We start from the raw sequence: 14163 nt of genomic DNA on the forward strand, positions 1-14163 counted from the left end.
TACCTATAGAGTGTAGCAGTTTTAGCAGAATGCATGCATTGGGCCTAATTATTAATGCTCTCTTAAACTGGAGAAGAGATGGAGAACCTGGGTGATCAGCAAACCTGGAATAGATCTGGTCCAGGGTTTAAAACGTTTGGCAAATGATTTTATAAAATCAATGCTGGGTTTTCTGAATCACCCTGTTTCACGCTTGATAGTCTGTCTTCTCCAGCTTTGGAGAGCTTTAATAAATCTGTCCCCAAAGTTCAGCCCTTTTGATTGTCAGGGCTGGGATGACATAAATCATGCAGGGGAGTTCATTCAGTCCTGACAACTGCAGGGTAAGCTGAGGAATCCCAGCAAGCAACGCTAAGCTGCGAGAACATAAGTAGAAAGGTGTATTTCTATATTTTGTGGTGTAGATGACAAAATGTGACTTGGAGGCATCACAGTTCATTGCTTCATAATCTGTAGTTATTAGCTGTGAGCAAGAAGTGAGATTACTGACAATCTCAGCACCGTGAAGATTTGGGCAGGTGGGTGCGTCTGTTTCCACTCCTCTTATTGAACACATATAGTAAGAGTGGTGAGTCAGTGTACTCCTTACACAATAAAATCACTCAGTGTACAGGAAATGGTGGGCATGGGCAGGAAATGTGATCCCATATTGCAGAGTGACGGTGTCTCCATTAACCCCTCCTCTTCCTTCTTCATGGCCACAGATGTGGTTTTCTGGGTACACAATGTATGCACTGTGATTCATGTACTGTTTTCTGTACAGTTTCCTTTATCTACGTGTTTTTTAATAATAATTTTATTGATTTTTCAAGGAATAATTTTACAACAGTTTCCATAACCTAATGATACCGTACAGATTAGCTGTACAAGAGCAAGACGTGAGATCGATTCTAAAACAGAATACATCATACAAGGGGAGTAAAGCACAAAACATTTACATTGAGGTCATTGTACAAACACAAAGTATAATAAACCTTAACAACACACGTGAAACAGTGACATCATCAGTACAAAAATTAGTAATGACATTCAGCAGAATCAACTACCATCTAGGTTAGCACAGAAGTCAGACAAATGGGGTCCAATTAACAGCTAGCTCATTATCTAAAGATGGTAGGCATACCCTGTGGTCCGGTCAAAGGTGGAGACTATTTTTTTCTTGTGTTTAATGGCAATATCTACATGTTTTACCCTACTGTGTGTGTAGGATTGTGCATCACACAGTCCCTTGTCAAGGTAAACACTGACAAAAGCCGACCTATTAATATTGTTACACCGTATTTATATAGCGCCAACATTATGCAGCGCTGTACAAAGTCCATAGTCATGTCATTAGCTGTTCCTCAAAGGGGTTTACAATCTAAGGACATTAGAGGCAGGCAGATTATTTCTTCCTCATGGCTGCCATTTATATCAAAACTATTGTAGAGGTCTGTGTGATCCAATGGGATTGCTGTATTTCTCAGTATAATAAATGCACATTATTGTGTATGTTTTATCATTTGGGTCCCATTCTCTGTTATGTAGAAGTGCTATTGCAGAGGGATTTCAGTGATGTTGCCACTCTCTCTGTCCTATGCAGTGGTTGCGTACATTAGAAGTAGAATCCCCACTCTTTGATGTCCACACTTTTTCCTCTCTACCCATAGAAGGTTACGGGCAGCCCCTGCACCATGCATACAAAGTCTTTTGCGCAAAACATCTTTCTGTGTTGTTCATTTTACTCCATTCCTCGTAGGGCCTCTGCAGTCAGTATATAAAAAATGACTCCCAACTTCTCTATTTTTAGTATCCCCTGCTCTCTTTTTGAATACAATATGTATTTTCTGTGTCGTTTAGTTATGTGTCAGCTATGCCTAAGATGCTCAGCAAGCCCCTTTATTCAGTGATTGTTATCTGATATTATCTGACACCAGACCCACCAGTCTCCGGCTCTTTTTATATGCAGTGCTCGCTGAGAATGTGTACTTCTAGGGGCTGCTTACTCGTACTATATACATGTAGGGATCGGTACTCCATTCAAGTGAAGCTTCTGATCTCCAGCATTACATTACCTCTATTCTCTACTTTTAGAAGATTGATCACTGAGGCACCAAACCAGTTCCCACTTTTATCAATGTCCTTATCAAAACAGTAAGTTAACTTGAAAAAGTAGCGAACAAATTCTATTGTCCACTTTTTAAAAATAGTTTATTTTGTATATTATGGGGGGCTATCAAAAAATCAGAAACATTTTAACCAGTTTAAAAAAACAAAACATCCTTTTAAAAATAAAAACCAATGAAAACATGTGTTGTAATGTATAATCCAGATTACAATCATGCATGAATTTAACATTACAAAATAGCTCGGATAGATGGAATGCCCAGTAAAACAGTAAAACCAGCACTTATGGGCTATGACTGTTGTCTGTGAAATAGAACATATTGCATTGTTTCATCCCTATTGCAGTTTTCTAGGAGTTAGAATCTCTGCAAGAACTCTGTTTTGTGTCAACAATTCTGAATACGTGAGAGGCTCCACAATGCTAAATTCACATCTGTTACCATCTTCACCCTATGTTTCTATCCCTCCTCTTAGGCTGCATCATTATAAAATGGGTCCCCAGTCAGACCAGGCATTGGCAGCATCCTGACTTCTAAAAATTAAACTTTAATGGTAATTTACTGGGTTTTACTTGGGTTTAGTGAATTGCCCTGGCCTAGATAGCATTCTCATGCCACTCTTAGGATGCATAGTTGTCACATAGATCAAGCACTACAAACCCCTCCTTATGCTTCCCATGACATGGAGGGAATGCCCTGTTGTCCTAAAGGATGGCTGGAAACCATGTCATTGGTATGAATTTGACACATGCAAAGAGCACAAGAAGTTTCCAGCAGCATTTAACATTTTTTTTTTTCTCAACAGATATAACAAGATATTCACTGATATATAAAATGTGCTCTCTTTTTGATCTGTTAAATACAAGTTCATTGTAAGTTTTTACGTTTCTGGGTATTGTCTGTTTTTAGGGATCTGATTGTTATTGGAGGTATGATAACTTCCCATAAATATTTTAATATTTTAACCATTCGGCTCGTGTATATGTAGCTTGAAACCTAGGGGTTCTCTTGTGACTCTGACACCAATGGTCTGCTTGGCTATCTGTAAGGGTGACATTCTTCCCACTGCTCAGGAATGTAAAAGTGATTCTTCCTACTGATGACCACCACACTATTTCACATATACTGTGAGCTGTGAATAAAGCAATTATAGCAAGGTTTCCCCGATTACTTGAAAGTTTATTTTTTTTTTTTATATATATATAAAAGAAACCCTGTACTGGATGATACCAGATGTGACTGATGTGATCGAACACCATCTTTTTGGAAAAATTAGTTATAACTCTTGGCAAGTAATAAAAATGCAATAAAATTGCTTTTGGCATTTGTGTACACATTTGAAATGTTCATTTCATTTTGGTCATACGTGCTTCATGCAGGTGTCAAAGTCTGTTCAGATGGACTATATATAGTACTGAGTAATTGTTCTAAACTGGGATAAACCCAGACTATTTTCTTTTGTGTGTAAAACCAGTTTTTCAGCCTGTCCATACCGATCTGTAAGGAAGACAAAGATATAAAGTCGTCTTTTTTTTAGGTTTGCAGCCTCTTAAGAAAAAGGTTTGGATACTTTGCTATGTATCTTTGTAGCTTCTCAAAGCTGTTGTCAGATCTTGTGTTTGTTTCACTTCAGTCTTTTAATGTATAATTTATTGAGTTGTCAATCCATTCCCTGAACAATAGTGTATAGCTAGAGAATTCTGTTTAGTTCTGGAAGTTTGTGCACAGATTTTGTACTTCCCCAGTGCCACCCATCACTTTAGTCCAGTGCCCGGCATGGTAGGGTATGTGGCGCAGCTTCAGAGAAGCATGGCGTACCACTACATAAATCCCAGAATCTGCCTATCCGGCATTCTCGGCTTCAAACTAAACCCATACTGAGCTGTGTTCTCCCCAGACCCTTATAGCCGGACTCCCCACCCAACATCTTTCAGTAGCCACCCGACTGTCATTGCACAGCTGCTCAGGCTGAGATTTGTGTGGTGTGAAAGTTAGCAGCTTGCCAGTTCTGCTGGAGAGCCATACTTCATTTTAGAATAAATCTATGCTATACTTATATTACATTTCTTATTCCTATACATTATTCCTCTCTCCTTTCCAGATAAAATTTTTTTGTGGAGAACACTGCTGGCTAAGCCAGTTAATTTTGCTGTAGGTTGTTGATGGCTACTGTAATCCGTGTGAAGTCTGTGATGGAAAATGAGGGGTACTCTATGGCATAATGAGTGCTTATTGTGTTATAGTTAGGTTGTAATCTTGCCCCATCCCTTGGAATGCCCAAATTTTAGTTATCCCATCAGATTATCAAGCTCTGGTGCAAAGTGACGTTACAGGTAAGTTTTAAGTTTAATACGGGCATTTATAAAACATGCTTTTCTTCTCCTTTTCTCTATATCTGTGTAATTCTTTGTATGGCAATGAGATTTTTCTTGTCAGGCTTGTGTGTAAATTGCTGATAATGTAATATCTACAACGTTATAGAAACCTCATAGTATAGTGGCTACAGTGACATTTAGCAATACAGTACAGGATGTTTTTTTTTTTTTTTTTTACAATGTACTAAAATTCCTGAGATAGACGAGAAAGTTGTTGCAAACGTGTCTCTGACTATCTTTCATAGTCTGTTTTTAATACCAATACAGGTAGTCCCCAAGTTAAGGACAGACCTGGCTTCCCTGCTCATTCCTGTGCAGGGCAGAGGCTTGATAGGGGGGGGGAGGGGGTTCCCATGACTTTTGTAGAAAGTATTTTCCTGTTCTGTAACATTTTGTAACTCTTTAATGACCAACTCTATGACAAACTCTACAGTTGTTTGTTTTTGCATATCAAATCACATCTTGCTCCAGAAGTTAAAAAATGTTTAGGTTCCATAAAGTTTTTTTTTTTTTTTTTTTTTTTTGCTTTGTGAATAACTCACAGTGAGGATTTTATACAGTAACTGACACCACTCTGCCTAATATTATGTTGAAACAAACATCTGTCCTAATTGCATTTATTAAAATAGTGTACCTGTTCCAACTTACATACAAATTCAACTTAAGAACAAACCTACAGGCCCTATCTCATATGTAACCCGGGACTACCGGTATATAATTGCAGCTTTTTATTCAGTGCTCATAACGTACTTGTTAGATGCAAAAACATGGCACCCTTTAAAATCTTGCACCTTGGAGGTAATGGCCTGTAGCGGAAGAAATACATGACAAAACAATTGTTTATTGCTTGTTACCATGTTTTTGGCACCAGTTTAAAAGGACTTGCTGTGCATTTGCTGCCAGAATAAATAGTAATTGGTGGAAAACAGAACATTGTCACACTGCCAGCTTTTCCATATCTGTATATCCAATACAAGACTGCGGTAGGGGCAAGAGCTGAAAATAGAGGCTGGTGTTGGTGCTTCACCATTGTGCCATTCGGCATTCAGAAACCATTTTATGTTATTTCTTTGTTCTGCTGTGGTCAGCCTCCCTACCCACTAGGAGAATCAAACTGAAGGTTCCCAACATGGGAACACAGACAGCTCCTCCCTACTCCATAATGTAATAATCAGGATTCTTGCGGTTATGGCAGCCTGTTAAAAGCCTTTTCCAAATAGGTACAGTCATTATTGGCAGGCAGCCCTGGCATTGCTGAAAGTACAGTACTGGAGCACATTAAGCCATAAAAAATTTGGGAGTGAACCCAGGCTAAACTATCTATGCCAGAGATAAACATTGTGCAATAGTTATTTAATTAAAATTCTACTGAAAAAAACTATAATTATTAATATATTACTACTAATATATATATTCTATTTTTTTTTTTAAGAATTAAAGCCATTGAAAGTCCAAACAAAGATGATGACACACAATGGTTGACCTATTGGGTGGTTTATGGGGTGTTCAGCATCATTGAATTCTTCTCTGATATCTTCTTGTCCTGGTTTCCCTTCTACTACATGATCAAGGTAAGTTAGTCCATGGTCTAACCACTTGCTGATCCCAATTATTTATGTTTCATTATGCAATTAATTTTTTTCTGTTCTGTATTTAGTCTTAAAAAAAAAAAAAAAAAAAAACTGTCCTGCTTCCATGTAATTTCTTGGGCCTGGCACTTGTGTGTGCACCCAGCAGGTATTCCAGTGTTTTATAGATCAGTGTCAGTTTATCATAGAGGTAAACAGGAGTTCTATTGCCCCTGCTAAGTGTCCATGCCGGATGGAAGCTATGGGCTTTCTTCATACACACACACTGCACTTAGTACAAGAAATAAACGCTCTTCCAAGTGTAATTGCCTAAGTTAAAGTGCCCGGTCATCTCATCAATATTCACGATGTGTGATTTACTTTAGTGAGTCCGATGCTTTTTTGCGGGCCAAGAAACGTTGTCCATCAGACAGTTGTATTACATTTTGTTGTAGTCGCTTTGTGTGTGTGAGAACCTCATAAACATGCTCACTCCCACATCCCTTGGTAAATGTGTATTTATAGTAAATCTGGTGTGCCAACACTGGGTGTGACAGGTAAAACTACTATATATTTATGTAAATATGCCTGGGAGGACTTTCTATTAAAGATGGATAATAAAATGTTTGTCGAATAAAGCAGTCTCTCAACACTCCAATACAGATTTGTAGAAGTAATATATTTTTTTGGTCTCAAAATGTGAAAGTTGAGAAGCAAAGGAGTGAATAGTAAAAAGTAATAAAAATCCAGTGCTTGGGGGGGCCATGTGTTATTACCTGTATAAACCTGGTAATAAATTACAAACCCCACTGTGGAACAAATACTCCCCAGTTGGCATTGCCTGGTCACTTTCACACCCACAGATTCCCTATGGCATTATCCAACTGTCTCCTATAGGAGAAATAGCACAGGTTGGCAACAAACATTTTGTGGATTTTTCCTTTTAGATCAGAAATGTACAATGTGTTATTCTGTAGCACTGAGTGAAGCAGTATTGCAGCCTTGCCTTCTGTCATGTACAGAAAACACTCAGTTGCTGAACTTGCTTACCCTGATTTCAGCACATTGTGAACCTTTCTGGGTTCATTAGAAGCAGCAGCAAGACAGCCCATCTCCTATTGTTTCATCCTCCGTGCTACTCTGACTTTGCCCTTTTTATATATATTTCTATTAGTTATATGGGCTCAGCATGGCCTAGGACAGTCTACATGCAAATACATTCTTCTGAGGAATGCCCACACCTCTAGACTGACTACCACCTGTCAAGGCATTTTCACATTTGACTTGCAAAACTCCTGGTCAGTGTTGAAAGGTGTGGGAGACCCAGTGATGTCAGGGGGTCTAAAATGTAATATTTAGGAAGGGAAAGGAATCAAGGAAAGCAAATAAAGCTTAAAGCATAATTGGCATAGGAGTAAAATTATGTCCAGGAATGTCATGGAATCATATTATTTTTCTCTATAGAATAAATAGACATTTTTGCACTATGATTTTGGTTGTATACAACTTCCCTCGTTTGTTTTCTATCTATGTGTACATTTAGCAGCATTAATGATAGATTTGACTGCAGCTAATGTGTTTTCTCTTCTCAGTGTGGATTCCTGCTGTGGTGTATGTCTCCCAGACCATCTAATGGCGCTGTGATGCTTTACAACAAAATTATCCGTCCGTTCTTCCTCAAACATGAGGGTCAGATGGATCGCCTGGTGAAGGACATTAAAGACAAGGCTGCCGAGACTGCAGACACAATTGGGAAGGAAGGTAATAGGATTTCTTGTCCCAGAATGATGCCAGGAAGATACTTCTGTAAGAAGGGGGGGGTTAAAGAAACATATCATTAGGACGGGGGGCGCTGCATGGGTTGGCCAATGGAGGGGCTGCTTTAGAAACTTATACAATGAACAGTGAGGCACAACTGTAATGCAAGCATACCAACCAGGCAGCAGAACCTGTATATGGAATGAGAAAGTATGGCTGCCACAGTGTTCATAAAGAATTGCAATTGGTAAACAGGTTCACACATTGCCAAACTTATGTACATGTACAACAGTAATTATTAGAAGAAAACATGTTTAATGAACACACAAGCTGTTTCTTTAAGCACACTCTGCAGTATTTTAACTAGAGGGTTGTTTAAAAGGTGTTTTTAGCTAAAACACATGCTGACCTAATTTACTTTTAATAGCCAAGTTCAATTAAGGATCATTCCTTTAGGGTGGGGTGAAGTACATTCACCTGCTGGGTTGTTTAGGTTATCAGGTCCCTCCCATGGAGATCTCCACCCACCCCCAATATGGTTGTGACATGGCAGCTGCATTGTTACCGAGTGGTGCTGAGATCTGTGCACTGATCAGCCACAACAATAAAATCCCCTGCCTAAAGCCGCATACACACGTCCAATAATAGTCGTTGGAAAGGATCTTTCGCGATCCTTTCCAACGACTAATATTGCATGATGCAAGAACAAGTGCTGTACATACAGCACCATTCTACTCTATGCAGAGGGGAGGGGAAGAGGGACAGAGCGGCACTGCGCGGTGCACTCTCTTCCTTCACTTGCATTACAATCGTTGGTCGTTCATCGTCTGTGGATCCGCCAGGACCGTCGTTCAGACGATGAACGACACATGCTGTACACACTTCAGATTCTCGTCCGATTATCGGGCGAGAACCATTGGAAGTGTGTACATAGCCAAATACTGTGTAGGACTCCTTTGTGCTGACAGAACAGCTCTGACCTGTTGGGTCTCTACGATAAAACCACACAATCCAGTCATCCGGGTGATCTAAAAGAAAGCACAAATTATCACAGTAGTCCCCCTGATTTCATTGCTCCATGATCAAGATTTAATACACTTTTTGGCGCCTGACAGGTTGGCGTGGGCACGGTCTAATGCCAAATAGAAATGCAAACGTCAATGCAGTATGTGTTCACACCTTGCTTTCATGCCCAGAACTGTTTTAGGCATCCTCCCCCATTGAGCCTTGGGTAACAATGAGCCTGACCGACCCATTGTCAATTTACCAAGGCCTGCCACTTGGTTCTTAACACAGTCTTCCAACTATCACCATTTTGCCCCTCCTTCTTACACTTCCCAATTTTTCCTGCTTCCATTACCTTCAATAACTTGCTGTTATCCAATCCTTCCCAAGTCTTCTCGCATTCATGTGACCAGTTTTCAGTGGGCCTTTCTATTTAAAAAAAAATGGGCTTCCATTAACTAAATCCAGAGACATTTGAAAACTAGGGAGTAATGGCAGCTTCTGAATTTCTCTTGGATATTTAGAGCAACGCTTGCTAAGAATTACTGTAAATCATTGCACTTGTTAGTGTTATGTAAAGGATAATAGATTTAGGCCTATTTTTAACCAAACCCAAGTTGTGCTAGGTAGAACCTAAATCTCCACTCCAAGCAAACATGTAAAGGCACAAAATAAATACTGTACATAAGGGAGCAGATTTGTATGTATTGTACTCTTCTGCTTGTCCAACCAGCCTTGTCAGACTGGTGACATGACTTTGTTTCTAGTATGTTCTGCAATACAGTGGGGTCACCGTTCTGCCCCAGCGATTGATTGGACAGTAAGCACCAGTAGAAAGCTCTCTTCTGCGGTCAGTCTGCTTCTTGTCCAAATACGTGCAAGCGTCTCATCTGATTGCAGCTCTTTCTGTTCCTGATCGAAATTCTACAATGAAGGGAACTACAAAAGCCAGATACCAATTGTTAAATATGCATTTTATTTTTTTCATCCATTCTGTTTTAACCTGAACTGTATGCAGCTCTGTGTAGTTAACAAAGAATATATTTGCTAATTCTGTGTTTTCTTATTTTTAAAGCTAAACGGGCCACTGTGAACTTGCTTGGTGATGAGAAGAAGAGCACCTAACGGAGATATATGAAGCAGCTCCCTATCAGCCTGTTACATGGGGCAGTGCTATGGCCTCTACTCCTCTTCTGACGGGGAGGCCTGGAACACATGGCTGACCAATCACTGGGGAGCTCTGAGTTCCAGGCCTCGCTGCTGCTGAGAGCTATTAATATTGTTGCCTTGGAAACCTGTTTTTTGATATGACGATCATGTGTTTCAGTAGTTGTACTATTTTTGTTGTTGTCAATAGATACGGTAAGCATTTTTATTTAAAAGGCATCAAGTGTCCAGAGCTAAACAAAGATAAATACCAGTATGGGAAAGGCTTTTACATGTAATATTGTCCTGTATTTAATGGACCTCAATAAACAACGTGGCCATACTGAACACCTTGTGGCCCTGTGTTTTGTGTTAGGTTTTGTGATATTACATAGGAATCCCTTTAATAGGGACACCACTGCCGGGAACACCTAACAGGGGGACTCCCCTTACTTTGGAAGATAATTCACCAACATCCTGCTCCATCTCAAATACAGGAAGTACAGCAAAATTTCTCTAATAGTACACAAATAATGAGTTCAGTCTATACATACTTTTCTAGAAATAAGATTTATTTTGTGGTGTCTTTTCTCTGATATACACTTTATTCATATACAGTTTTACTGTACTGACGTATGAGTTTGTCCTGAAAAGTTTTCAATTTGGGACAGTGGGGTGGGTGCTAGGTGCCAAGTTAGGTTTTTGCTGCTTTCCTGGGCTCCATGGATGGAAATTTACCCTCACTACCTGCCAGTGCTGGGACAAAGTCCTTTAAATCCCAAGGTAAGAGGTACCAAAGTGTTCCTCTTTGTGATGTGAAGCCCATCCGTATGTAGGAAGAAAATCCAGAGCACTTCAACATTTATTTAGCAGCCACATATGTGGGTAAACCTTGCTAGTTCTGGGTTGGACCTCATTTGCCCCAGAAATGCTGTTATGCTTCAGAGTATAGATACAAGGTGCTAGAAACAATCTTCCTGGTCTATAATGATGGTACCATGGCACAGTTGCTGCAGATTTGTTTGGTAGATCTTCCATGATGTGATTCTTCTGGTTTCATTTCATCCCAAAGCTGCTCTATTGGATTGAAATCTGGTGACTGTGGAGGCAGTTTGATTACAGTGAACTCATTGTCATGTTCAAAAAAACAGTTTAGGATGATTTGAGCTTTGACATGGTGGGTTATCCAGCTATAAGTAACCCTGCAGTCTTAAAGGGATGGACATGGTCAGAAACAATACTATGTAGGCTGTGGCATGCAAATGAGAAGTTGGTACTAAGAGGCCCAAAGAGTGCCAAGAAAAATATCCCCCACACTAATACGCTACCAGCAGGCTGAACCATTGATACAAGGCAGGAGGGATCATGATTTCATGTTGACACAAATGTGTTGCGTAATATGATGGCACTATATAAATACTGTATAATAATAATACTCCGCCACCTGCATGGCACCAACAACAATCCCACATTCAAAGTCACCTAAATCCCCTTTCGTCCTCATTTTGATGGCGTACAAAATTCAGTTGTCTTGAAAATCTCTACATATCTAAGTGCATTGATCTGCTGTCTTTTGATTGGCCAATTAGATATTTGCATTAGCAAGTTGTTGAACAGATGTACCCAATAAAGTGGTCAATTTGTTTTCTGCCACTGCTCTTTTATTCATGTTTGTTGCTGCATAAAAACATTTCAATTCTGTATTCAAAGCTGAACTTTTGGGTAAGTGGAAAAATTACCCTTGCAGTAGTTCTCCAGTCTAGACTCATTTTTGTCTAGGAGGGGAGGAATATTTTGCTATACTTGCCTGGTTACTTTTTTTTTTTTTGTGCTAAATGACTACTCTCATAAAGCAGTTCTGGTTGCTGGTCCTCCTGTAAAACACAGGGCCCACAATGCCTCCCTTGTACGTGAGCATAGCAAGGGCAAGCCACATATAGCTGCTTGTAACTCTCCCCTAGACAAAATAAGCATTCATTTAAGGGGGCCTGCATGCATTTTTCTACTAAACCAGGGGTCTGCAACCTTTTGAGTCGGAAGAGTCAAAAATTACAATTTACAAAATTTCAAAGTTTAAAGAGCCACAAAATTTTTTCTTGCCAACAATAAATAGTACTCGCATACATAAAGTTTTTTGATAAAAAAAAACTAATCTATTTATTCATAAGAAAAAATATCTATTTATTCATATATAAGTAGTGTTTTTCACAACAAATTAGAAAATTTATATGGCATTATTAGATAATTACTTATTATTTAAGTAAAAAATTAAAACAATTAAACATTTACTTACAACACTAACTTGTACTTCAATAACAAACAATTGAGCAAACAAATTCAATGGGGGCGATGGCTTTGCATGGTTTTAGAAAGTTTGGATAACATTAGATGACATTTCATTTTCCTCAGAATTCTGGAATGGTGAAACAGGTACAAACATTTTGATTTTCCATGCATTGTTGCTAAACTGCCCACTTTTGTATTTTATTGTAGAAATATTTCTATATACTTTAGGAACCGATTCTATCTCTCAGCCACTATCTATCTCTCAGCCTGGCTTTTTGTGAAGCTGCGGCTCTTTAGTTCAGTCCGTCTGAAGCTATTCTATCTCTCAGCCACTATCTATCTCTCAGCCTGGCTTTTCACTGCACCCCTCCCCCGTGACACTCGAGAGCTTCCGACGGACTGAAGACAGTGAGGACGCGTGTCACGGGGGAGGGGTTCGGTGAAAAGCCAGGCTGAGAGATAGATAGTGGCTGAGAGATAGAATAGCCTCCGATGGACTGAACTAAAGAGCCGCAGCTTCACATCCAAAGAGCCGCATGTGGCTCGCGAGCCGCAGGTTGCCGACCCCTGCACTAAACTATGGGTTCAGCTTGAGTATGCACTAATAAATGCATTCATTTTGCACTAATGTCCATTCTGAACTAAGAAAGAAAATCCCATTCTGTGGGTTTGTGAACTGACCATTAAGTCCCTCCAAAGCATTTTAATGCAACACCATGCTTCAGCTAGGCCAGATTTAAAAAAAAAAAAAAAATTAATGTAAATTCTGGTAATGTTTCCAGTGCTTTCATTGTAGAATGTAAATATACAAGCCCAAAAGATATTAATAATAATTGTCCAGTACTACCATATGTGTTTTACTACAATGCCAACCTTGGGGAGAAGCAATGGGGAAAATCCTATGAAGGTAATGACATTTATAGTAACCATTTTATATAGTTCCTTTCATGCTGAAGAGGCATATCCTCTGATGAAGAAGGGGGAATCTGGAAGAAAGCAGTACTATAATATGTAACCTAATATAAAGACAGCTATAGAACTGGTCTGCCCACAAGCAAGCTGTGCTGTCATTTGCTGCTGGAAAAGCCACCAAAAGTGGTTAAAAATTGTTTTAATTTGTGCATGAACACCTAAAACGGCATACACAGAAACAAAATGAGAGCCCTAGCAAACAGGAGGATTTAAAATTCCCATCTGAAGCTTTTGTTCTATCACTGCTCTGTTTAAGTCTGACTTGGTCTGGCCTTCTTTTAATGCTATTACAGAGACACTGGCCCCTTGGGTCATCTCACAATACAATTAATGATAATTCAATTTAGATTGTATATTTCCTTTATAAATGTGCATACAGTATGGGGTACGTTTACACATTATTCTCCTGTCAATCCAGCTCGAAGTTTACTGACAGCCATTCAAATCCTTCTACATTTCTCCTTTCAATGCATATTAAAACAATGACTCATCCTGCCATCTAGTGGCCATTTATCAAATGTCCACAACAGTGAATACTATATATTCAAATGAATGAAGTGATGAATCTAACTCGAGTTGACATAAAAATCATTTTTAAATACATCCCTATCGGTGGCACTGATAAATGTGAGATACAAAGGAAACACACTAGTGTATTATGCCCATGTAAAAATAATAAAAATTTCAGCCGGGTGGTAAAAGGAGTGTGGCAAAACACGGCAAATTTAGTGCTCGCAGTTGTTTATGGCAACGGTAACCAGTAACCTCGTATTGTTTCAGTGTTCTACCTCCTCCCAATTATTTGTTACAACTTTGTAATGCCTGCCCCGTTAGTATATCCAATTCTTCTGTTCAATGTATTTTGCCACAACTGTCCTATGCCGTGTATTGTGACCCAACTTACTAGTGTTCTAAGTTTTAAGAGTGTAATCCTTTGTAGTAGTGTAA

General features: G+C 39.2%; 1 protein-coding gene across 1 annotated transcript in view; it reads left to right on the top strand.

Annotated features, from left to right (window-relative positions):
* The window catches only part of REEP5 (receptor accessory protein 5), a 20852-nt gene extending 10547 nt beyond the window's left edge, over nucleotides 1-10305 (top strand). The window contains exons 3-5 of the mRNA XM_072416089.1: nucleotides 5913-6051; nucleotides 7641-7809; nucleotides 9887-10305. Of these exons, the coding sequence (XP_072272190.1) occupies nucleotides 5913-6051; nucleotides 7641-7809; nucleotides 9887-9936 (358 nt within the window). The 3' untranslated portion in view covers nucleotides 9937-10305. The remainder of the gene's footprint in view (nucleotides 1-5912; nucleotides 6052-7640; nucleotides 7810-9886) is intronic.
* The last annotated feature ends 3858 nt before the right edge of the window (nucleotides 10306-14163 follow it).

Source organism: Pyxicephalus adspersus, chromosome 6 (assembly GCF_032062135.1).
Source record: "Pyxicephalus adspersus chromosome 6, UCB_Pads_2.0, whole genome shotgun sequence".
NCBI classification, from domain to species: Eukaryota; Metazoa; Chordata; class Amphibia; order Anura; family Pyxicephalidae; genus Pyxicephalus; species Pyxicephalus adspersus.